The sequence below is a fragment of the Macrotis lagotis genome, chromosome 1 (genome assembly GCF_037893015.1).
Source record: "Macrotis lagotis isolate mMagLag1 chromosome 1, bilby.v1.9.chrom.fasta, whole genome shotgun sequence".
NCBI lineage: Eukaryota > Metazoa > Chordata > Mammalia > Peramelemorphia > Peramelidae > Macrotis > Macrotis lagotis.
The window spans coordinates 244,069,869-244,096,318 of NC_133658.1; the positions used below are offsets into that span (position 1 = coordinate 244,069,869).

General features: G+C 36.7%; 1 protein-coding gene across 2 annotated transcripts in view; it reads left to right on the forward strand.

Moving 5' to 3' along the window:
• Positions 1-26,450, forward strand: part of EPHX2 (epoxide hydrolase 2) — a 76,263-nt gene that overhangs the window by 34,023 nt on the left and 15,790 nt on the right. For both annotated transcript variants that reach the window (XM_074209995.1, XM_074209994.1), the window contains exons 8-12: positions 764-842; positions 2,347-2,381; positions 7,960-7,986; positions 9,942-10,027; positions 15,438-15,549. In XM_074209995.1, coding sequence (XP_074066096.1) covers positions 764-842; positions 2,347-2,381; positions 7,960-7,986; positions 9,942-10,027; positions 15,438-15,549 — 339 coding nt within the window. The remainder of the gene's footprint in view (positions 1-763; positions 843-2,346; positions 2,382-7,959; positions 7,987-9,941; positions 10,028-15,437; positions 15,550-26,450) is intronic.

Genomic DNA, 26,450 nt, shown 5'->3' on the forward strand with positions numbered 1-26,450 from the left:
CTGATGCCAAAGAATATTTAGTTCTCATTTTGGAGCCATAGGAAAATATTGAATTTCACATTCTTCTGCCAAGCAAACAAGCTCCTTTTACCTTTCTGTGTATCTACATTGTTTATCTCAGTGCATAATAATGTTTGTCCTTTATTTTCAAACAAGACCATGACATCAGGGAGATGATGCCATGATAAGCCCATGAACTGGATTTGAGTGAGAGGCTGCTATGCTAAATCACCCATCTCTCTTTCTCTCTCTGCCATCTGGGTCCAGTGGCCAGATATGAATCAAGATGACTGGAGATGGCTCTGGATGCAAGGCAATCAGTGACTTGTCCATGTTCACATAGCTAGTGAGGGTCAAGTGTCTGAGGCCAGATTTGAACCCACTCCTCCTGACTCCAAGACCAGTGCTCTATCCACTGCACCACCTAGCTACCCTTTAGTACATAATAAGCACTTAATTAATGCTTAATAACTACTGACTGACTGAATGGTCTATTAACTCTCTAAGAAAATAAGTGACAGAGCATGGACGAGTAGGAAAAGTTTACATACCAGGAGCTCCCTTTAACTTTTGAAATCACAGGTATGAACAGCTTCCTTTCCCCCCTTTCAAAAACAAACAAAAAAGAAAGCAACAACTAGGCCAGAATTTAGGGCTGTACAAGTTCTCTGAATTTCTTTTTAATTACTTCAAGGTAATAGAGAGAGGCCTGAACAAACCAAGCCAGGCTAATGAATACTAAATATGTTTTCTCATTCTTTAGATCCCTGCTCTAGCAGAAGCAGGCTATCGGGTTCTTGTTCCAGATATGAAGGGCTATGGTGATTCTTCTGCCCCCCATGGTGAGTTTGTTTTTTAATAGGGTTTAACAAATAAGATAATATTTGAAAAATGCTTAAGTGTTTGGCATAATTCTGTTCTTAAAATTATTGAAGACCTCAAAGAGCTTTTGTTTGTGTGTTATATCTGTCAATATTTAAAAATATTCAAAATGATAGCTGATAAATTTTAAAATATGTATAAATTTACTTAAAATAAGAATAATCCATTACATTTTTAAAACAGGCACTTAATAAAAGTTTATTCTCTTCCCTTCTACTTTCCAAGTGAATAGTTCCTTTATTCATCTGAACTACTTTCCAGCCTTCATGACCTATCCTGGGCTAAGCCCTAGATAGGACTTGAAGTCAAGGGTCTCTCTTTCAAGACTGGTTCTGCAACTTACTAGCTGATGACCTGAAGGCAAATCATTTTACCCTCTCTGAGCCTCACTGTCCTCACTTTTTAACTGTATGAGTCAAACTAGTTGATACCTAGATCAGCTATGTAGTTCAGTGGGCTTGAAATCAGGAAGACTCTTCTTCATGAGGTCAAATCCAGTCTCAGACACTTCTCTGCCTGTTGTTCAGTTTCTTCATCTGTTAAATTAGGTGGAGAAGGAAATGGCAAACCACTCTAGTATCTTTGCCCAAAAAACCCAAAGGAGGTTGACTCAACAACAAAAACCAAAGTTGGTCTCAAGGTTCTCTTCAATCCTTTTCAAATCCTAATATTGAGTTTGACAGAGGATCTGGGTTCAAGATCTGCTTCTGATGATTGCTATCAGTCTAATTTTGAATCAATAAATGTACCTGGGTCTCAAAGGTCCCTCTCTCCATGGATCCAGCAAAGTGTAGTTTAGCTAGATTGAACCTAGTTATCAGTCTTCTCATTCAAGGGCATGCTTCCCATCGAGGATGATAATGTTTGTCCTTTACCCTCAAAGAAGACCATGATAAGCAATAGATATCATGATAAGCAAGTGAATTAGATTTGAGTGAGGGGATGCTGTGTTAAGTCACTAGCCTCACTTTTTCCTCCAGAACCATCTGGGTCCAGTGGCCAGATATGAATCAGGATGAATGGAGATGATCCTGGGTGCAAGGCAATCAGGGTTAAGTGACTTGCCTAAGGTCACACAGCTAGTAAGTATCAAATGCCTAAGGCCAAATTTGAATTCAGGTCCTCCTGACTCTAGGGCTGGCACTCTATTTATTGCACCACCTAACTGCCCCAATAGGGTTCCCTGCCTTTGGTTTGAAGCCAGCTGGTCATGAATAAGATCATTCTCTACTTAATTCCTTCATATGTAAAGTATAGATATATAGTAGCACTTACTTCACAAGAGCACTATATAAATTCTGGTAATTATTATTGCTGTTGCTAGTGTTTTGTTGACTCTTATGTTGTAGTGAAACCTGGGCAGCTATCACTGCCTCTGGAACAAGTCAAGAGAAGAGCTTGAAACATGAGCATCCAGGAAATAAGTTACATGATAGAAATTATTTTTCTTTTCCTTTCTTTCAGAAATAGAAGAATATTCCATGAAAGTCATGTGTAAGGTAAAGAAAGACTATTTGCAAACATTTTTCAATTTTATTATACGAATATAGATTGCCCTTGCAACCTGATTTCCCTTCTAGAAAGCTAGAAAGAACTACATGCTTTTCTAAGTCTCTATTCACATAGTCTTCAATCTGGTTAGTTTAGAGTCCCTACCCCAGGTGTTCACATGAATTATTTGTGCCCGACCTGTGTTAGAGCATTCTGAGCCTGATCAGCCAGTCAGACACATTGTAATTTATCTCAACATAGTCATGTCATTTTGATCTTCTTCAATAAAGAAGGATAAGAACCAAATCCTATACCCATTTTGACCTTATTAGGGTATGGGATGTGAGAGGTGGGTCTATGCCTAGTTTTTGCCATACTATTTCCCAGTTTTCCCAAAAATCTTTGTCAAATAGTGAGTTCTTATCCCAGAAGCTAATGTCTTTGGGTTTGTCAAACAATATATTACTATATCATTTACTACTATTTCTTTTGTACCTATCTTAATCCAATAGTCCATTACCCTATTTCTTAACCAGTATCAGGCAGTTTTAATGACTACCACATTATAGTATAGTTTTAGATCTTGTAGAGCAAGGCCACCTCCCTTTACACTTTTTTTTTCATCAGTTCCCTTGATATTCTTGATCTTTTGTTGTTCCAGATGAATTTTGTTTCTATTTTTTCTAGTCCAGTAAAATAATTATTTGGTAGCTTGATTGGTATAATAAATAATTTAATTTGGGTATATTATCATTTTTATTATATTAGCTCAACCTAACCATGAGTAACTGACTTTTTCTAATCACTTAGATCTGATTTTATTTATGTGAATAGTGTTTTGTAATTGTGTTCATACAATTTCTGGGTTTGTCCTAGGAGGTAGATTCCCAAGTATTTAATGTGGTCTGACCATCTTCTCACTGAATTAAAAGCAGCAGTGGGATTCAACAGTCCCCCTCAGTATCTGAGCGGCCTTTTTGAAGGACCACAAAAGGTGTCTAAAAATGATCTATTTCACATCCCTGGCTTGCTTACTGAGCAGGTAGGATTCCACCTTAAGGTTTACACAGAAAAAAAATTTACAAAATCTTTTACAAAGATGATTCCATTCACCATGAGTACGTGGACAGCATGAAAATCAGTAGACCTTAGTGTTTTTGTTTCAAGAGAATACAGTATCACATTCAAGTAGTAGCCCTGAGTGAAATAAGGCTGGTAAATGAAGACCAGTTCACCAAAGTCCAAGCTGGATACACATCTTTCCTGGAGTGGCCACAGTGAAAATGTGTACCATGAAACTGGCATAAGTTTTGCAATCAAAACTAATCTAGTCAACAGGCTTGTATGTTTTTCGAACAGAGTGAATGACAGGCTTGTGACAATGTAGGGAAGTTCCATGCCACCATCATCAGTGCCTATGCTTCCACCAGCAGGAATCCTAATAAGCTCAAAGAAAAATTTTATGAAGACATGGAGACTATCATGAATATTCCAAAAAAGAACAAACTCATAAAAATAGAGTAATATCAGACTACCAGATATGACAGGAAGTCCTAGGAGGAATGGAGTCAGAGACAAAAAAGTCATTTACTACTGAAGTTTTGTGCATGCTTTAACCTCATCACCCATACTGTCTTCCATTTATCTAAATGCAGTAAAACTTTGTGGATGTACCCTGGCAACAAGTATTGGTTTTTAATAGACTATGTCATTGTAAAGAGAAGAGACAATAGGGGGGGCTAGGTGCTGCAGTGGATAAAGCACCGGCCCTGGAGTCAGGAGTACCTGGTTTCAAATCCAGTCTCAGACACTTAATAATTACCTAGCTGTGTGGCCTTGGGCAAACTGCTTAATCCCATTTGCCTTGCAAAAACCTTTAAAGAAAAAGAAGAGACATGTGAAAGTGATGAAGATGCTGGGTAATAAGGAGAATTGGATTGATCATTGACTTAAGCTAAGTATTTGCATTCAACAAAAGCAGTAATCTCAAGGAAAGACAACTAGCAGAAGACAATGTCAACAAATTAGAACTTTCTGAGTAGGAACAATTTGTTACTAATTTGGAGGGAAAGTTGAACTTACCATAGTTGACAACAGTAGAGCAGAAAAGGAGGAGGCAACTTTCAGAGATCTGATGTACAGCACTGTATTTACTCATCTGGGTCAGAACACTCACAAACATCAAAGGTGGTTTGACAAAAATAGCAGGGAAATTCAGAGACTGCTAAACAAAAAACAAGAATTCTATAGGGCTTACCAGCAGGACAGTTTTTTAATCTTTAAGAAGCAAAAGTCTAACCAGAAAAAGTAAATTGCAAACTAAGCTTAGAGAGATGCAGGAGTTTTGGTTCAGTAAGCTGGGAGATGAAATTCAATTTTATGCTGACAGTAATAGTCCAAAGTGCTTTTATGATGCCTTGAAGGTTATTTATGGACCAAAGACCTAAGATGTAGCTCAGCTACTCAGTGCTTGATGGAGCCATGTTGATAAGTAATAAGGACCTGATCATATTGAGAAGTGCTGAACACTTCCATTGTGTTCTCAGACTGTCATCAGTCAATGCTGAAGCCATTGACTGTACACCTCAGATTGAGGTTAGTCCCCTCTAGACAAACTTCCAACTGAAGAAGAGGTTTTGAATGCCATTAGATTCCTCTTTTGTGGTAAATCACCTGATATGAATTCTTGGCTAGCTGAGATTTACAGAGAAGGGGGCTACAAAAACTGACTAAAATTTTCTGAGTCATATGGCAAGAGGGAGTTATTATCCCCTAGCTATCTCTACAATGGTAAAGGAAATAGATTGTCCTATGACAATAGGAGTGGGGGCCTCTTTCTCAGTCATTGCTGGCAAGACACTTGCCAGAGTCCTCTTTGATAGACTGATCCTTCACCTGGAAGACATTAAACTATCTGAAAGCTGGTGTGGCTTCCGAAAGGAATGGTTAATATGGTGTTTGCTGCCCAACAACTCCAGGAGAAATGCCAGGAGCAAAACAGAAGTTTGAATACAATATTTATTGATCTGATCAAGGTCTTTGACACTGACAGTTATGAGCGCTTGTAGAAAATTACAAAATTTTGGTACTGGAGTTCATCAGTATTATATATCAGTTCCATGATTTCATGCTTGCCTTGGTTCTGGATAATGAATGAAGCTCTCAAGCTTTTCTAATCACCGATGGAGTGAAACAGGACTTTGTGCTTTCTCCCATACTTTTTAGTATGATGTTTTCTGCAATGTTGTCAGATATCTTCAGTGAGGACAAAAACAGCATTAAGGGCCGCTACCATTACATTGATGGTAAATTATTTAACTTGATAAGGCTACAAGCCAAGACTAAAGCAAAAGGAAAACTGCTGTATAATTTTGTTTTCAGATGATTGCACATTCAATGCAGTCTCTAAGACTGAGATGAAACAATATATAGATTGCTTCTCTGATGCTTGTGTTAATTTTGGTCTAACAATTAATACCAAGAAAACACAGGTTCTCCACCAGTCAGCATCATACCATCCACCAGTTATAGTAAATGGAATTGAATGCTGTGGATAAGTTAATTTACCTTAGCAGTATATTTTCAGGGATGTACCATTGATGATGAGATTGATTCATGTGCTGCCCGAGTTCTGTATTGGGAGACTCTGAAGGATAATATGACAGAGAAAAGGTATTAGACTGCCTACTGTGAAAGTCTACAAAGCTGTTGTGTTGACCTCATTGCTGTATCCCTGTGAAATCTGGACTGTATAGTAGTGACATGCCAGGAAACTGAATTACTTCCATTTGAATTATTTTAGAAAGATTCTTAAGATCATCTGGCAAGATAAAATAAAGGATAATGATGTTCTTTCTTGAGGTAAATTGCCAAGCATTCAAACTTTACTGCAGAAAGCACAACTCTAATGGATTGGCCATGTTGTTTGAGTGCCAAATATATGTTTGCCTAAAAGAGTATTTTATGGAGAACTCATATAAGGCAAGTACTCACATGGAGGTCAGAAGAAGCAATATAAAGCATCTTAAGATTTCTCTGAAGAACTTTGGAATTGATTGCCATCCCTGCATCAAATAAGACACTGTGTTTTATGAACAAAACAGAATTGTGGTAGTTCAAAAGAAACATGAGATGCACATATTTAGGGACATCTGTATTCCAAATGTTCATGTGGACTATTTGTGCCCAACTTGTGGTAGAGTCTTCTGAGCTCATATTGATCTGATCAATCACAATTGGATACACTCTACCTTGACTACAATATAGTGAAGTCATCTTAATCCTCTTTGTATTAGAATAAAGGACAATAACCAACTAACCTTGATTAGACCACATCTGTTGTAATGAGTTCCTTTGTAATGAAATTGGTCAGTCAGAGAATATTTAGAGGAAGATAACTAAGTTACTCAGGGCCTTGAAATCATGACCATAACAGGACAATTTGAAAGAGCTAGGACTGTTTAGCCTATAGAAGAGTAGATTCTGGTAGAACCAAGATAGCTAACTTCAAGTATTTGAAAGGTTCTCTATGAAGATAAGGGATTTTTTTTCCCTGTTTGACCCCAGAGGAAAGCATCAAAAACTGTCAGTGGAAGTTGCAATGAAGCAAATTTAGATGAATTCAGGAAATACTGTTGAAAATTAGAATTATCCAAAAGTGGAAATAACTATCCCATGAGTTTGTAGATTTCCCTTTATATGAGATTAAATGAACAGTTGTTGGATATGTTGCAATGGGGATTCTTTTTTCAAGTATAAGTTGGATAAGATGGCTGCCAGGGTTGTTTCTGATTCTGAAATTCTTCATTTCTGTGACAATCCAATAAGCATTTGTTAAGCACCAGTGTGTAAGGCACTGTGCTGGGAACTGAAAATTCAGAGACAAAATAAAAAATAGTCCCTCCCCTCAAAAAGCCTACATTACCTTCAATTTACACTGTCTATATCTTGTGTGCATGTGAGCTTCTTGAGAGTCGGACTGTTCATGGGGTTTTTTTTGTATCCTCAATTCTTAGCACACTGTTTTAAAAAAGTTTATATAATAAAAGTGAGTACTAGGGGAGATACAGGCATATAAGTGAACCCTCTCACCATGACTTTGGACTTTTCCTGCTAGTGACAACAGTACCTTGATGGGGGAATTAATTGGACAAATGGAGATATTCAAAGAAAAAGGAAAATATTTGAAGTGTAGCAGATGAGATGAGCTCTGTCTTGGAAATTGTAGAGGGACAGACTTAGAAGTGCTATTTAGCATTTCCCCTCCACAACTGTTATTTTCATTAATTCATTTTTCTCCACTGTTTAGGTGGAAATGGTCCTGAAACAAATAGCCATCTTCCTCTTATCCCTTTATAATCAATATTCTATAGGATCTTGCAAAGTAGGTGAAAGAATTGCTTTTTTTCAGTTAAATACAAGTATTTGCATTGCTGTTACTTTTATCCCCATGGAAAAAGGAGAAGGGGAGGGCTAGAATGATTCCCATACCAAGGATTCTAAGACTAGATATTTGAGAGAAGGTGAATCTACAAATTGTGTTATTGAGGTGAAATTTCTAACTTTTCTTATTTTTTTCTTCCTTAGGAATTTATTTCTTTTCTGGATAAGTTGGTAAGAAATTCCCAACATTCTAGTCATTCTAAAATGGAAATAATCAGTGAAGTGCTCATGGGGAAAAGTGTGTGATTTGAGGTGGACCTTGAAAGGGAGGCAGGATTCAAAGGGACAGAGAAAGGAAGGTTTCCTACATAGAGGTGATAAAAGCAGGGGATAGGAAAGGAATATGTGATGGAATGATAGATTTAGAGCTAGAAGCTATTTTGAAGATGATTGAGACCAAGATTCTCACTATATAAGATAAGAAAACTGATATTCAGTAAAGATGAATACCTTCCTGAAGATCATTCCAGTCAGGGCCCTCTGATTCTAATTCCCATGCCATTTCTAGATCAGGGCTAGAAAACACAGAGTTAACCACATGTTACTTGTAGTTGAAGTAATCAGAGCAGATGAAATCTTCAAGGAAAAGATTGTTGAAAGAGAAGTGAAAAATAGAAATCTGAGGAGCCTTTTAGGGTATTTTTTGGTTATAATGAGAACACAAGTAGATAGAAGAGGGGCAGCTAGGTGGCTCAGTGGATAGAGCATTGGTCCTAGAGACAGGAGAACCTGAGTTCAAATCTAGCCTCAGACATTTAATAATTACCTAGCTTTGTGACTTCGGGCAAGCCACTTAACCCCATTACCTTAAATAAATGATTTTTTAAAAAAAGTAGATATAAGAAAGGCCAGTGGTCCTAGTGATAGAAAAATTAGAACAGTGTGGTATAGAAACTAAAGAGAAAGTTTCTTTGAATTCTTTTTTCCTTTCAGTTAACAAGTACTTATTATCTCTCTTTTATCCCAATGGGGGGGGGAATAAAAAAAGGAAAAACCCTTGTAATTTATATGCAAACAAAACAAATTTCCACATTGCCCATTCCAAAAATGCATTTCTCCTTCTGTCCTTCTATCAGGAGATGGATAGCATATTGAATCATTGATTAGTTCTTTGGAATCATGGATGGTCTTTACATTGGTCAAAATTCTTAAGTCTTTCAAAGTTATTTGTCTTTATAATATTGTTATTGAAGAAATCAGTTTCCTGTTTTTTTTCACTTTGTATTACATCAGTTCATTTAAGTCTTCTCAGGTTTCCCTGAAAACATAAAGAGTTCATAAAGAGTACTATAGAGAGTGGAGACTATTCAGTAATAACAGAAGTCAAAAAGAATGAGCATTGAAAAAAAGCTGCTGAATTTGGTGATAATTAGGTGGCTTTTGATTACATTCCAAAGTTCATTTCTAGAAGGATGGTTGGGATGAAGCCAAACTATTAGTCAATCTTCAGACATGCTTTGTGCCAGATACTGTGCAGAGAAAAAATAAGCTCCATTCAGGAGAGTTAATACTCTATTAGGTAAGCCAAGAATATTAAGACATCATAGACAAGACAGTGGATATGGACTCTTTCAAAAAGTTTGTAAGGTGGGAAAATGGGTTCAGAGCCTCAGTGATTTAGAATTATTAAGTGGAAACTTTTGGGGATTGGGAGAATCTTCCAATTTGAAAGCAAGGCAGAAAATAACTATTATAGATAGAGAGATTAAAGATCCCAGGGGGTATATAGTTGGGAGAGCAAAGTTCTTAAAGAAGTAAAAACAGACAGGACCAAGAGATTGAATGGGAGTTCATTTTAGAGAAGTGTTGGGATAACTGCCTTGGAAACAAGATGAAAGAGAGAATGGATGGGTATAGCATCAACTGGGTTTTGAAGTGGAGAGGAGGGAGGATGAAGGATCTCATCTAAATTGGGAGTAGAGGAGAATAGAGGTTTGGGGTAGCTATTGATTTCTTTACAAAATCCATGAAAGATAAATAAAGATTGCTAAGCAGCAGAGTAAATTGAAACTCAATTTTGAAACCTCCTTTAGCAAGAATTCTTGGTCTTTAGGGCCTAGGAGCTGCCCCTTTGCTGACCTAGACTTCTGTCTAGATCTCATCTCATATATATTTCTATTTTTCAGGGCATATCCCAAGCAGTGTTTATTGGCCATGACTGGGGTGGTGCTTTGGTTTGGAGAATGGCTCTCTTCTATCCAGAGAGAGTGAGGTAACTAAAGAACACAGACAATGGGGTGAAGTGAAGCAAGTAGGGGATGGAAAGAGTTGGTCTTTCTGGGTCTCAATGTCCTAAACTATAATATGAAAAGATTAAACTATATGACTTCTAAGGAGTCAGACTAATTTTTTTATTTGTGATGTAGTTTCAGTTATGATCCAATCCCTGAAATTCTTAGTGTTAGAACTATCTAACTTATTCACTTACTTTTTTTAAACAAAGATTTTATTTATTTTGAGTTTTACAATTTCTCCCATTCTTGCTTCCCTCCCCCCACACCCACAGAAGGCAGTCTGTTAGTCTTTACATTGTTTACATGGTATACATTGATCTAAAACTTGAACTTATTAACACATTAACAAGGATTACTTAATTGGTCTGAATATAAGCAACACCCCTCCTTTCCTCCATTCTCAAATCTGACTTTTCTGAAATCTGAAAATAACCTAAAATTGATGTTTTATATGTATATATATATATATATATATATATATATATATATACACACACACACACACAGATACACACAAATAAACATGCATTACAAACATACATAATACATACATATGGCAGGAAACTCTAAGGTTCTCAGCTACAGAACCTGTTATCAGTGGTGTCAAACACAAACAGAAATGGAGGCTGGTAAATCATACTTAAAAGATCCCTGCTGTATTGACTTAGAAAACCACATATTAACATTATCTATATTTTATCATATTTTTCCAATTACATTTTAACTTAGTTTGGGTACACACTCAGGAGTATTGTGGCATAGATCACATTTTTGATGTCTTTGGTATATATGATTTGCTGAGAAGGATTTTTTTCCTTTGAAATATACATTGTTTTGTTTATTTGGGGTTTTTTTAGATTTTTCAAGGCAATGGGGTTAAGTGGCTTGCCCAAGGCCACACAGCTAGGTAATTATTAAGTGTCTGAGGTTGGATTTGAACCCAGGTACTCCTGACTGCAAGGCTGGTGCTCTGTCCACTGTGCCACCTAGCCACCCCTTGAAATATATATTGAAATCATATGAATGAGCAGCTTTTATCTGTTCTACCTTTTAATCCTCTACTACTCCCTCATCCTCCAAAACCTATATTTAAGGTATTCTTTTTTTATTAAAGATTTTGAGTTTTACAATTTTTCTCCCAGTCTTACTTCCCTCCCCCACCCCCACCCCCCACAGAAAGCAATCTGTCAGTCTTTATTTTGTTTCCATGTTGTACATTGGTCCAAATTGAGTGTGATCAAGGTATTCTTTATTTGGGCCAATATAGTTGTTTGGAAAGTCAATATCTTAGGAGATCTCTGAAGTTATGAGATTTTAATTTACTTGGGAATTGTTTGGCCATAGAATCCCAGGGCAGCATGTGCCAAATGTTGGAAACTCTGATTTGGGAAATAAATTTATTTATATTTTATATATATATATAATTTATATATAATTTATACAGCATTTTAAATCTGGAATAGACCCTAAAAAGAAGGCAGAACCAAGATGGTAGTGTACAAATAGCAATCCAGTTGAATTCTCCTCCAAATAACTCCTCAAATAGAATTCTGCAGTGGCAGAGCCAAAAAAATTGTCGCATTGAGACACTTTCTCCAGGCTAGAAAACTCAGGAAGTCACCAGGAGAGACCCATGACATTGGGATGAGAGTATCTCTGGAGTATGGCTGAAATTCAAGTAGCGAGCCTTAGAGATAGTCATGACAGCAGCAACAACAGCTTCCAAATCTCTCAGCCCCAAAACAGTAAGGGGGTTGGACATCTGGTCAGAAAGAAATTACAGAGAAATTTTTGCAGATATTTGGTACAGCTGGCCCTAATTGGCAACTTCATAGCTCACACCTAATTCTATGGTAGGGAAGAACAAATCATAAACTTGAAAGAAGAAAACAATGTGAAAACAGCTATGAGCAAAGCTTCAAAAAAATGCTAATTGTACCCAAAACCAACAAGAATTCCTGGAAGAGTTAAAGAAAGAACTAAGAGTAGTAGAGGAAAAATTGGGTAAAGAAATTAGAGTGATGCAGGAAAATTGAGAAGAAAATTAATAACTTGTCAAAAAAGCCCAAACTGGGTAATTAAGTGACAAAAAGGAACAGATCACCAAGTCTGAAATCAGGAAGATTCATCTTTCTGAGTCCAAATCTGACTTTAAATGCTTACTAATAATGTGACCCTGGTCAAGTCACTAAACCCTATTTGTCTCAGTTTCATCTCAAAAGTGAACTGGAAAAGTAAATGGCAAATCACTTCATTGTCTTTGCCAAAAAAAAAAGACCAACTCAAATGGGGTCACAAAGAGTCAAATGCGACTGAAAAAATGACTAAACAACAACAAATGAGTCACAAAAAAATACTGGAAAATATAACACCTCTAAAAACATAATTGACCTAATGGTAAGAGTTATAAAAATTTATGGAAGGAAAAAATTCCTTAAAAAGCAGAATTGACCAGTTGGAGAAAAAGAATTGCATAAGCTCATTGAAGTAAATAATTCCTTAAAAATAAGAAATGAAAAAGTAGAAACTAATAATATCACGAGACATCAAGAAATAAAAAAAACAAAATCAACAGAATGAAAAAAAGAATGTGAAATTATCTGATTGGAAAGACAATTGGTCTGGAAATTAGATCAAAGAGAGATAACAAGAATTATTGGGTATTTGAAATTCATGATCAAAAAAGAGGCTAAATATCAAAAATAAAAAATTATCAAGGAAAAATGGCCCAATAAGAAATAGAAATGGAAAGAATTCATCGATCATCTTCCAAAATGAAAACTCCAGGAATATTATAGACAATTTCTAGAACTCCTAGGTCAAGGAGAAAATATTGCAAACAGCTAAAAACAAACAAGTTAGATATTGTGGAGACACAGTCAGGATCACACAAGATTTAGTAGCTTCCACATTAAAGGAGTGGTGGACTTAGGGTATAATTGTTTTGAGAAGCAAAGGAGCTAGGATTATAACCAAGAATAATCTAGTGAGCAAAGTATATAATCCTTCAGGAGAAAAAATAGATATTCAATCCGGTAGAGGACTTTCAAGCATTCCTGATGAAAAGACCAGAGCTGAATAGAAAATTTGACATTCAAACACAAGACTCAAGAGAAGCATAAAAAAGTAAGCAGGAAAGAGTAATCACAAGAAATCTGACAAACTTAAATTTATATACATGTAACTCCTAAAAACTTTATCTTCTATGATTTCTCTCATCACATTCAATTTAGATCAATGTATACCATGAAAACAATGTAAAGACTAACAGACTACCTTCTGTGGAGGGTGGGGAGAGGGAAGCAAGAATGGGGGGAAAATTGTAAAACTCAAAATAAAATCTTTCAAAAAAAACTTTATCATCATTAGGACAGTTAGAATAGACATAACAGGTATGAGTCAATTACATTAAAATTTGTATAATTATAATTTAATGGGTTTATGAAAAGTCAAGCACAACTAAAAAATGACTGAACAACAGAATTTCTGATGGTGATGAAAAGACCTTAAACTTCCATCATAAACCTTTACTCTTCATAGTCAAATTTATAAGAATACAAGCCATCTTCCATTTGATAAATGGTCAAAGGATATGAACAGGCAGTTTTAAGATGCAGAAATCAAAGCTATCTATAGGCATATGAAGAAGTGCCCCAAATCACTTTCAATTAGAGACCATTCCAAGCCCCACCCTTTCCAAAATCAAATTTCACATTGCCATTCATGTATTTGCTACTTCATTGTCATTATATTGTTGGCTAAAATCATGTGGACGTCATCTGTGGAGAGCCCTTTGATTCCACAATTGGATTTTGGTTGTTTTGTGGGTTCCAATTAGAGTTAAATCATTTGGTTGCATTTAACCAATGAGTTTATTACCAACCTTTACTATTTCTCAGTGAAGTGATGTCTGCCTATTATGAGTATTTCTGTAGAATTGTTTTGGTTTTTTCATGTATTCTAAGGATGTCTATCAGTCTTTTGGAGAGAAAGTTTTAATCTTTTACAGCTAACTTTGAGTAAATGACCCTGTGTTTTCTTAATATCATGCAAGTTTTTGTTAGGGTTTTTTCCAAATCTGTAATGATCTATTTTACAGTTCCAAAAATGTACAATTAAAATAGCATTGGATAGTCTGCTATTTTTAATGTATTGTGACACCAGAAAGACCTAGATTCAAATACTTTCTCTGGTACTTAATAGCAGCATGACCCTGGGGCAAATCCCTTAAATTCTCTATCCCTCACTTTCCTCATTAGTAAAATGAGAGGATTTACCATATTTCCCCACATATACAACACACCTTAATTTTGGAGCCCAAAATTTGAAAAATAATGTATTACATAAAGTTATAAAGAATAAAACTTAAGTTTTATTTATCATGAAATTCAAGGACCTTCTGCTCATTGATTTCAGGCATCTTTTGGGAAAAGTCTGGTGCATTTACAAATGCTTAGTCCATTCTGTTTCATGAACCTGAAGCATCACTTGTGTCCTCCTTTGAAATCAGGAACTTCTTTTTCATCAGCAATTCTTCTGGCCTCCTGCTGAACCATCTTGGTTTAGACAGGAATTCCAATGGCCCTTTGCTCTACAAATCCATCTCTTCCATTCCCTCTCTAAATCAGATCATTTGGCTGACTTGCCCCTCATGGTCTTCTGCCATGGTGTTTTCAGTAGGGTTTACTCTTCCTGTAGCCAGCCTCAAATTGTTTTCTCAGTTGGAAGAGGACCAGATTGATGTTCAGCATTAGGATTTCCATTCACTTTGGCAAACTGGATCACTTTGAACTTGAATTCAGCACTGGAAGAAAATCTTTTCTGAGCCATTTCTGGGCAGAATGTGGCAAAATGTAACCTAATATACTGGTAACAAATGCAAAACAATGAATGCAAAGACAACAAGCAGGAAAAAGTGGGAAATGCAAGTAAAAAAATCTCAACCACTGTATAAGACACTCCCAGTTTTTCGACCCCAAATTTTTCAAAAAAGTGCATCTTATACATGGGGAAATATGGTATCTCAGTGGCCTCTGAGTCCTTTGTAGTTCTAAATCTATAATCTTGTGATTGTGTGCTCTAATTCAGCTTTGATTTCAGAGTGTCAACAAATCTCACATATTCAATCACATATTTCTCAACGATAACTTTACACATGACATGTTTTACTTGGAGGAAACCAAAGTATTGTTAAATATTGTCAATTATTTCATTCATATGACTTCTAGATTGAAGATTGAAACCTTTAGTTTTAGCCTAATCTTTCCTCTTATTTTAGACTTATTAAATCCAAATTATACTTATCATTATTGGCAGTATTAGTTTTAGCATTATGATTGGCATTATTGTCTCCTTAAGGTTTACCAAGACCTTCCTTTTTTTTTTTAGGGCAGTGGCCAGTTTGAATACACCCTTCTTACCAGCAGATCCAGCTGTGCCTCATATAGATAAGATCAAAGCCAACCCCATCTTTCATTACCAACTCTACTTCCAAGAACCAGTAAGTTGAAGGACCTGGGAGCAATAATGCTTACTTGTTTCTCTCCCTTCTTCTTCCATTCCTCCTTCTCTACCCTAATCTCTGTCAAGGTGTTTAATATGTTTTCATTTGCTACTAAGTGGTCTCTTAAAGCATTGTACTGGGTGCTAGGAATTAAATAGCCCCTACTTAAGGGGTTGTTAACCTTATTTTCTTTTTTTTTTCCTGAAAAGTGATGTGAATTTTTTTATTGAAGGATTTTCAAAAAAATACTTATTTATTTATTTATTTTGAATTTTACAAGTTTCTCCCTAATCTCACTTCCTTCCCCCACTTTGTTAGTCCGTTAGTCTTTACATTGTTTCCATGGTATACACTGATGTAAGTTGAATGTGATGAGAGAGAAATCATATCCTTAAGGGAAAAAAATAAAGTATAAGAGATAGCAAAATTATATAATAAGGTAACTTTTTTTTTAAATTAAAGGTAATAGCCTTTGTTCAAAGTCCACAATTCTCTCTCTGGATACAGATGATATTCTCCATCACAGATACTCCAAATGTGTGCCTGATTGATGCACTAATGGAATGAGCAAGTCCATTTAGGTTGATCATCACCCCCTTGTTGCTGTTAGGGTGTATAATGTTCTTCTGATTCTGCTCATCCCACTCAGCATCAGTTCATGCAAATCATTTCAGGATTCCCTGAATTCCCATCCCTCCTAGTTTCTAATAGAACAATAGTGTTCCATAACATACATATACCACAGTTTATTAAACTGTTCTCCAATTGATGGACATTCACTCAACTTCCAATTCTTTGCTGCCACAAACAGGGCTGCTATGAATATTTTTGTAAAAGTGATGTTTTTGCCCTTTATCATAATCTCTTCAGGGTATAGACCCAGTAATGGTATTGCTGGATCAAAGGGTATGCACATTTTTGTTGCCCTTTGAGCATAATTCCAAATAGCTCTCCAGAAGGGTTGAATTCAGAGCTCTACCAACAAGGTATTAGTGTCCCAGATCTCCCGCATCCCTTCCAACATTGATCATTGTCCTTTCTGGTCATATTAGCTAGTCTGAGAAGTATGAGGTGGTACCTCAGAGATGCTTTAATTTGCATTTCTCTAATAAGTAGTGATTTAGAACAATTTTTCATATGAGTATGTATTGCTTTGATTTCCTCAGCTGTAAATTGCCTTTGCATTTCCTTTGACTCTTTGTCAATTGGGAAATGGCTTGTTTTTTAAAAAATTTGACTCAGTTCTCTGTATATTTTAGAAATGAGTCCTTTGTCAGAAATACTAGTTGTAAAAATTGTTTCCCAATTTATTACATTTCTTTTGATCTTGGTTATAGTGGTTTTGTCTGTGCAAAAGCTTTTCAATTTAATGTAATCAAAATTATCATTTGTTTTTAATGATGTTCTCCATCTCTTCCTTGGTCATAAATTGCCTCCCTTTCTGCTAGTCCTTGATCTCCTAGTTTGCTTATAATATTGTTTTTTATATCTATATCCTGTGTCCATTTTGATCTTATCCTGGCATAAGGTGTGAGGTGTTGGTCTATGCAAGTTTCTGCCATACTAACTTGCAATTTTCCCAACAGTTTTTGTGGAAGAGAGAGTTTTTATCCTAATAACTGGACTCTTTGGGTATATCAAACAGCAGATTGCTATGATCATTTCTTGCTATTTCACCTAGTCCATTCCACTGATCCACTATACTATTTCTTAGCTAATACCAGAGAGTTTTGATGATTGATGCTTTATAATATAATTTTAGATCTGGTAGGGCTAAGTCACCTTCTTTTTCACTTTTTTTCATTAAATTCCTGGAAATTCTCAACTTTTTATTTCTCCATATGAATTTACTTAAAATTTCTTCCAAATTCTTTTTAAAGTAATTCTTTGGAATTTCGATTGGTAGGGCACTAAATAAGTAGTTTAGTTAACCATATTTTCTTAGGCTAAAAGTGAAATAACAAAGTTCATTTTATAAATGAAGTTTTATTCTCTAGGATCTTACCAAAAACCCATAGGTGGATGGTATCCTTACAAATATCAACACAGGGGCAGCTAGGTGGCACAGTGGATAAAGCACCGGCCTGGAGTCAGGAGTACCTGGGTTCAAATCCGGTCTCAGACACTTAATAACTACCTAGCCGTGTGGCCTTGGGCAAGCCACTTAACCCCATTTGCCTTGCAAAATTCTAAAAAAAAAATCAACACAGAATTAAATGAATAATCAATATTTAAAGCATTTAAACAAAGAACCATAAAATTTTGGCAGCCAACCACTCAGGTTATACATTTGGGCATAATGGTGCCATTGATTACTTTATGATTCTCTAACCCATCCTTAAAGTCTATTCTATGTCAGAACTGTCAAAGATTTAACTAGAAAGGACTACTGTCTCCTTTTCTGATTTGATGTTTTACATTGTATCAGATATGATATAGACATATAAAACATTTGGGTTCCTCCTTTTTTTTTTTTTTGCAAGGCAAATGGGGTTAAGTGGCTTGCCCAAGGCCACACGGCTAGGTAATTATTAAGTGTCTGAGGCCGGATTTGAACCCAGGTACTCCTGACTCCAGGGCCGGTGCTCTATCCACTGTGCCACCCAGCGGCCCCCAGGTTCCTCCCTTTCTATGATGTCATAAGTATAGGAATTATTCATTCTCCTACCTGGATAAACAGAGCAGTATCCTGCCTTCAAAGGCTGATCTCTAATTGCTTTTTTACACAGCTGTGAAGAGGAAATTAGGGAGACTAAGATTGTTTTACACAGCCAGAGTTTGCCTTCAGATTTATAATAGTACAGAGAGAGAGAGAGAGAGAGAGAGAGAGAGAGAGAGAGAGAGACCTTGTGGAGGGCAGAGGTCAGACACCAGCATTCCAAATTTACCAACCTCAGCTAGGGACTGATAGAATAAGTTTTGTTCAGAAATATAGATCAGAAATATTAATTCCATATTAAAGAATATCAGACAGGGATTACATTCTGTTGTGGAGTTACAATGCCAATACACATAAGTAAATACAAGGTAACTGGGGCAGGGGCGGGGGCAGAGATTATTGACCACTAGGGGTTAGAAAAGGTATTAAGTGGCAACCAAAGTGACCCTTGAAGGTAGTTAGGAATTCTAAAAGTGGAAATAAAGAGAAAGTGTACACTGAGGCAGAGAATGATATTTAAGGAAAACAGTTTGCTGAGAACATGAGTTTATGAGGGGAAAAGGGTTATGGTTTTTTAAAATAATATTTTCCCCATCTACATATAAAAAATAATTTTAACACTTTTTTTTGGAGTTTGAGTTCCAAATTCTAGTCTCTCTGTCTCTGTCTCTGTCTCTGTCTCTGTCTCTGTCTCTCTCTCTCTCTCTCTCTCTCTCTTTCTCTCTCTCCCTTTTCTTCTCCCTCTCCCTAAGGTGATAAGCAATCAGGCATGATGGAAGAGTAAGGAACCATCTCTTGTATCAGTTATTTGAAAAGAAAGAAAAAAAAAGCAATTCAGCAAACCAACCAATACATCAACTACACCTGACAGTCTATACAATATCCCATACCTAAGTAATTTCTTAGCTCTTCTCTTGAGCATTATCATTAAACACATTCAGTGATGGGGTTTTGTGTGTTCATGGGTTTCTGATTTTTGATCATTTTGCCACTTGTCAAGCTCATAGGATTGTAGTATATTGAGTTATTCTAGTATTATACGCACCAAAGGTAATGCAAAGGGGTTAATGGCTGCCTGTTTTTAATGCTGTCAGCTCAACCTCTGATTCTGATGTTTTCCCACATATATTATTAGTCTCTAAAAATTAATATCCCAGTTACATTTAAATAATTAATTTCAATTAGCTTTTACAAGAGGATTTTTAGGGCAGTTGGCTAGCATAGAATACCAGCTCTGGAGTTTGGAATACCTGAGTTCAAATCCATCCTTAGACCCTTATTAGCTGTGTAATCCTGGGCAAATCACTTTGCCTCCTTCCCTCCAAAAAGGAGGATATTTACTTTGAAGATATAACAAGAACAGAAATATAGATATTTCCCCAATATACTACATGTAGGATACAGTCTCTCCCATATCATCTCAGTCTCTGGACAAGTAGGCTCAGATTTAATACAGTTTCTACATAGAATTTGTCCCATAAAGTTCATGTCAAAATCATAACCAATGCTGCTGGACAAGCCTTTATATCTGCTTCTATTGAACTGGGTATCAAAGGTACCCCACCAGGATGGTCATCATTCCTTAATGTATTCATGAACTGCTCTCTGATTTCAGAACTTTCAATCTTCAATCTTCACCTAAAATGAAAGAACAGATACTAAGGAAAGCCCAAAGGTCCACTTTCTTGTTGATTTTAGAGGGGAAGGACCTTGTGACCTCTCCCTTTATAGCATGATCTCACTGCAGAATGCCATCAGACTACAAGAAGCCAAACCAAGAAAAGAAAGACTGAGGTCAGCTAGGAACTTTTGAATGCCATTCCTACCCTTATCCCCAACCTGGTTCTGACTGCAAAGCTGCAGCCAATCACATATGCCCCTATTTGCCACATAATCAGAGCCAGTTAAAGAATGTCTATTTGTCTTCCAAAGTTCATGTGTCTTCCAAAGTTGCATCAGCTAAGCCCTTTATACACAATTGTAAGAACTGGGTTCATTGACCAAGTGTTCTCTGCCTCCTGATGTCTCAGAGAACTACTACCTGTCATAATAGGATCATAATTTTGAGACTGGAAAGAACCTTAAAGATCAAATCACTCAACTTTCTCATTTTACAGATGAGAAAACTGAGGCCAGTTTTAGTGTCTTGACTAAGATTATCTATCAGAATTAGAGACAGAGGCAGGTAAATCAGTTCCTATATATCTCTTCCCACATTTCTCTGAATTCTTCAAATTTGTTCATTGTTATAGTACATTAATTTTCTATTACATTCAAGTACCACAGTTTTATTAGTCATTTCTCAGGGACTGGGCTTCTACTTTCTACTTGTTCTTTGCTACCACAGAAAGTTCTAGTTTGAATATTTCAATGTATTGAGGACATTTCTTTCTGCCTTTGAATTCCTTGGAGGAAATGCTCTAGGTCAAAGTTTAGGAGCATGTTGCTTACTTTTATAAAAGCATAATTCCAAATTGCTTTGAATGAGAATTTCTTGGGTAGATAATTTGGTGATCCAGGATTATTGGGGTGTGGATTGAAGATGGGAAACACTGGAGGCATAGACACAAGCCAAAAGTCTATTGCACAAATCTAGGCTCAAGGTGAAGACTAACTGGGCTGGGCTCATATTAATCAATATTTTTTCTAATTATTTTTTAAACTTAAAAACAAGGTAAAAGATTTTTGACATCCTGCCTTGTGGGAGGCTCAAAGTCCTCGAGTCACCCTGAAGAAGTCACAGGGGAGGCCTTAGACACTTAATAATTACCTAGCTGTGTGGCCTTGGGCAAGACACTTAACCCCATTTGCCTTGCAAAAACCTAAAAAAAATTTAAAAATTAAAAAAAATTAAAAAAAAAAAGAAGTCACAGGGGAGGTTCAAATCCTTGTCCAAGTTAGATCTGCAGCAAACAGCTGCTAGCTGCCTTTCCCACCTGTAGGGAATTTAACTACTTGTTAATTTTCTAGGCCTTTCCATTTCTACAACCAACCAAATCTGGGATCCTGGCTTCCTCCTCCTAGTGCCAGTTCCTGTTTAATCTAGGTAAAAATCTCTTAAATCTCTTTACCAAATTTTGTCATCTGATTCTTCCTAGGACCCTAGAACATGTGACTTGTGTCCATTCTTCCCAACTGCCCCTTTATTGGCAATATTCCCTTCAACTAGACTCATTTGCTTCATTTTCTTTCTACCTGCTCTCATATTATACCATATAGCTCTGTGGAGCAATGGATAGAGTGATAGGTCCGGAGTCAAGAAGTTGTTGTTCAGTCATGTTTGATGCATCATAACCCCATTTGCGTTTTCTTGGCAAAGATACCAAGTGGTTTGCCATTTTCTTCTCTAGCTCATTTTACAGTGTAGGAAACTAAGGCAAGCAGGGTTAAATGACTTGCCCAGGGTTAAACAGCTAGTAAGTGTCTGAGGCCAGATTTGAATTCAGGAAGACGGGTGTATCCCAAATTACCTATCCTATTACTTGTTAGTCACAGGAACAAACCCCCAAATTTGTAATGGCTTTAGAAAGAAATGGATTGGTCATTTAGCAGAGAAGAGACTCCAGTTTGGGGGAGTCTTATTATATAGAGAATTCAGATAGGGTTTAAGGGCATTTACCAGATTAACCTCTTAAGTAAAAATTAATCTTCAGAGAAGGGCAGTTTGAGATGTGTATTAGCAGGTAAAACAATATAATTTGGGGAACCACCCAAATTTTAGGTGGAACGCAAAACAAAATAGAACCCTGAGTAGAATCTAAATATTGTTTACAAATATCTGGTTTCCCTGGAATGTCTTTGAGGTCAGCCTGACTGAACAGTGAGTTTTGGGGATAGACAGTTTTCTAGTCATATCAAACTGGGTTCAAATAATATTTTTAAATGATAAATAATAATAAAATACTAAAATAAAATAGAATCTTGCCCCAGCACCATATGGCATATAAAATATATTGCAACCTTCCTTATAAAGTACTTTGGAGCTGAACATTATAATCTATATAAGCTGAACATTATAAGCTATATAACTCTGGGAAGCAGCTAGGTGGCACAATAGATAAAAGTGCTGGGTCAGGAGTCAGAAAGACTTGAGTTCAAATCCAGCATATATATATATATATATAAGCAGAGTTAATTCATTGCAACTTTAATGATATGAACAATTAGGATTATGTGGATTATGCTGATGCAAATGAATCTAATTACAATTATCTTTATGGGGATAAGTTAGATATTTTTAAATATATATTTTATTTTTCCCCATGACTTGTTAAAGCAATTTATTAACATTTTAAAAATAGTTTTGAGTTTCAAATTCTATCCTTCCCTCTCCATTCCTTCCTCCTCTCTGAGACAGTAAGTAATCAAATATAGGTTTTACTTGTACATCCATTTCCATATTAGTTATTTTGTACAAGAATACTCAAATAACAGAAAAAAGAATAAAAGAAAGAGGAAAATTGCACACTTCAATCTGTATTCAAAGAGACTCTTCTTGTTCTCTGGAGGCAGGTAGTGTGCTTCATCATTATTCCTTTGTGATTATCTTGGATCATTGTACAGCTGTGAATACTGAATCATTCACAATTCTTCACTGTACAATATTGCTGTTTCTGTGGACAACATTCTCCTGGTTCTGTTCATTTCACTTTGCATAAGTTGATATAAATTCAATTTTTCTGAAATCATCCTGCTTGTCATTTTTTTTTTAAGTTTTTGCAAGGCAAATGGGGTTAAGAGGCTTGCCCAAGGACACACAGCTAGGTAATTATTAAGTGTCTAAGGACGCATTTGAACTCAGGTACTCCTGACTCCTGGGCCGGTGCTCCATTCACAGCGCCACCTAGCTGCTCCTTGCACCACCTAGCCACCCTGCTTGTCATTTCTTATAACACAGTCCATATTTATAATAGTATACCACAGCTTATTTAGCCATTTCCCAATTGATGAACAGGAACTAAATTTTTTTTAAAGATTTTATTTATTTTGAGTTTTACAAATTTTCCCCTAATCTTACTTCCCTCCCCCCACCCCCACCCCCACAGAAGGCAATTTGTCATTCTTTACATTGTTTCCATGGTATACATTGATCTAAATTGATTGTTATGAGAGAGAAATCATATCCCCAAGGAAGAAACATAAAGTATAAGAGATAGCAAGATCAAACAAGAAGATATCAGGTTTTCCCCCTAAATTAAAGGTAATAGTCCTTGGTCTTTGTTCAAACTCCACAGTTGTTTCTCTGGATACAGATGGAACTCTCCACTGCAGACAGCCCCAAATTGTCCCTGGTTGTTGCACTGATGGAATGAGCAAGTCCATCAAGGTTGATCATCACTCCCATGTTTCTGTTAGGGTGTACAGTGTTTTTCTGGTTCTGCTCACCTCACTCAGCATCAGTTCATGCAAATCCCTTCAGGTTTCCCTGAATTCCCATCCCTCTTGGTTTCTAATAGAACAATAGTAGGAACTAAATATTTTTATAGTAGAAGTGGGGCAGCTAGATGGCACAGTGGATAGAGCACTAGTCCTGGAGTCATCAGGAGGATCTGAGCTCAAATGCAGTCTCAGACATTCAATAATTACTTAACTGTGTGACTTTGTGTAAGTCACTTAACCCCATTGCCTTGCAAAAACTAAAATAAATAAATAATATTAGTAGAAGAAAGAAAAGAGGGAACTAAAAATGCAGAAATCAATTCTTATGCCCCCTGAGCCCTGACTTCCCAGCTTTTCAAGCAGGGACCACCTATGGTCTGGTTATCCTGAACAGGGGAGCCAAACATATCCCCCCCCCCTTTATTCCTGGAGTTAACCTTATATAGTGTCTTATGAACACAAATATAAATTTGAAAGAACCTCAGCAGCCATGTAAGCTGAGCAGAGTGATAAATATCATTCTTTTAAAAAGCATAATGAATCCTTAAAAGGGAAAAAAACTTCCATTTGGGAGAAGGGAATTTTTTTCCAGACCTTCCCACTCTTGTGCTTGAAGTACTTCTTAGTCATCTCTTGTCTTTCACTCCCATCTGACTTTTAGTCACCCCTGGGACCAAGGTTTTTTGCTCCTATTCTGTGTCCATCCATTGAGTTCTGGTCCTTAGCTATTATCTATAAGTGCATTTAACCTACACCTAGAATAACTCTGGGAAGCAGCTAGGTGGCACAATGGATAAGAGTTCTGGGCCAGGAGTCAGAAGGACTTGAGTTCAAGTCCAGCTTCATACACTTTCTAGCTGTGTGACCCTGGGCAAGTCACTTAACTTTGTCTGCCTTAGTTGCCTCTTCTGTTAAATGAGCTAGAGAAGGAAATGGCAAACCACTGGTATCTTTGCCAAGAAAGCCCCAAATGGGGTCACAAAGAACTGAGCATCATTGAAAAACAATTGAACAACTGCCCTCTTAAATTGAACAGAAAGAAATATAAGGTTCCCATGTGATCATTATTAATCAGTTTGGCTGCTATCTGATCACAGAATCACAGAAGTTAGGCCAATATTTGCAGATATTAAAGATACTTTTACAAAACCAAGTTTTCAGGGGTCTAATGGGGCTCTGACAGTCTACTGACTGTATTAGTATATGTGAAGCTATCAGAAAGTAGAGGTTCCAGAGGCAGGAGCAGGGCTGGAATCCTAACAATTATATCCATAGAGCTTTGGAAATCACAGACTAGTTCCTTAGATCCAGCACCCAGGGTTTTCCAATTCATTGAAAAGATTACTCTGCTGACAAGAGGTTATTACTTGGGAGGAGGAAAGGTAATCTCCTTCTGAAGACTTCCTGGGAACAAAAAGATTTATTGTTTTTCCTAATGCCTCATTAAGTCTTAGTATGAATTGACTTTTTAGTTTTTGTAAAACTTCTTCCATAAGTTTGAACAAAGTTCAAGGACTATTCCCTTTAATTTAGAAAAAAAACTGCTTTCTTATTTTCTGATCTTGTTATCTAATATTTTTTGTTTCTTCTTTAAGAATATGATTTCTCTCTCATCACACTCAATTTGGATCAATGTACAACATGGAAATAATGTAAAGACTGACAAATTGCTTTCTGTGGGGGTGGGGGGAGGGAGGTAAGATGGGGGAAAAATTGTAAAATTCAAAATAAATAAAATCTTTAATCAAAAAAGGGGGGGCATCTAGGTGGTGCAGTGGATAGGGCACTGGCCTGGAGTCAGGAGGACCTGAATTCAAATGTGACCTCAGACCCTTAATAATTACCTAGCTATATGACCTTGGACAAGATGAGAAAACTGAGGGATGTCAAGCCACACAGTATTTGGCACAACTTAGCTCCTGTGCAAGTAGGTGGTACAATGAATGAAGCACAGGAAGACCAAAGTTCAAATCTGACCTCAGACATTTACTAAGTGACCCTGGAAAGTCATTTAATCCTTTTTGCCTCAGTTTTCTCATCTTTAAAATGATCTAGAGAAGAAAATGGCAAACTACTGTTGGACACTGCTGAACAGCAAGAAGTGATCATCTGGACAGTGCCTTTGAGATTGCATTTTGTCACTTAGCACATAAGGCCTTAATAAATATTTGTCAGTGATGGAAAATTAAATATAAAAAGATAGCATGTACTCCCTGGATCATTCCTTCTCCCAGAGATAGATTGGCTACACCTTCCCTTCAGTGTTCTAGAATGTCCTGAGGAGTTTGAGTTCCCTCTTCTCTGTTCCCTGTCTTCTCTGTTCTCTCTTCTTCTCTGTTTATCCCTCTTCTCTGTACTCCCCTCTTCTTTGTTCCCCCATCTTCTCTGTTCTCTTCCTCTCCACTGTTAGGTGGAGTCCAAGTTCCATTTAACCACTTAATTATATTCTGAAGTTATAGCAATAACAAAGATACAGATACTTCTTCCCAACACCTCAAGACATATTCTCTTCTATCCTACCTATGACTCTGGGGACATTAGATTCAAACTTAGCTCAATTTTGACATAACATTAGTCCCACCAAGTTCACAACCAGAGGCAACTTAACCTCTGGATAAATCATCTCAATTACCACAAGGCTGAGACCTCAAGGTCATTCTTTGTTCCTCTAAACATCAATACTGAGCTGGCTACAAACTAATACTAGGAAGCCTGGACTCACTCTCCTGGCCTTTCAAAAGTCAAAAGTTTAGAGATTCCAAACTCTTTACCTAAAAAGGAAAGGAACAAAAGCATAGACCAAAGAATAGTGGCCACCTAGCCTCTATGGGGAGAGGGCTTCAGTTTTTCTTCTCCTAAT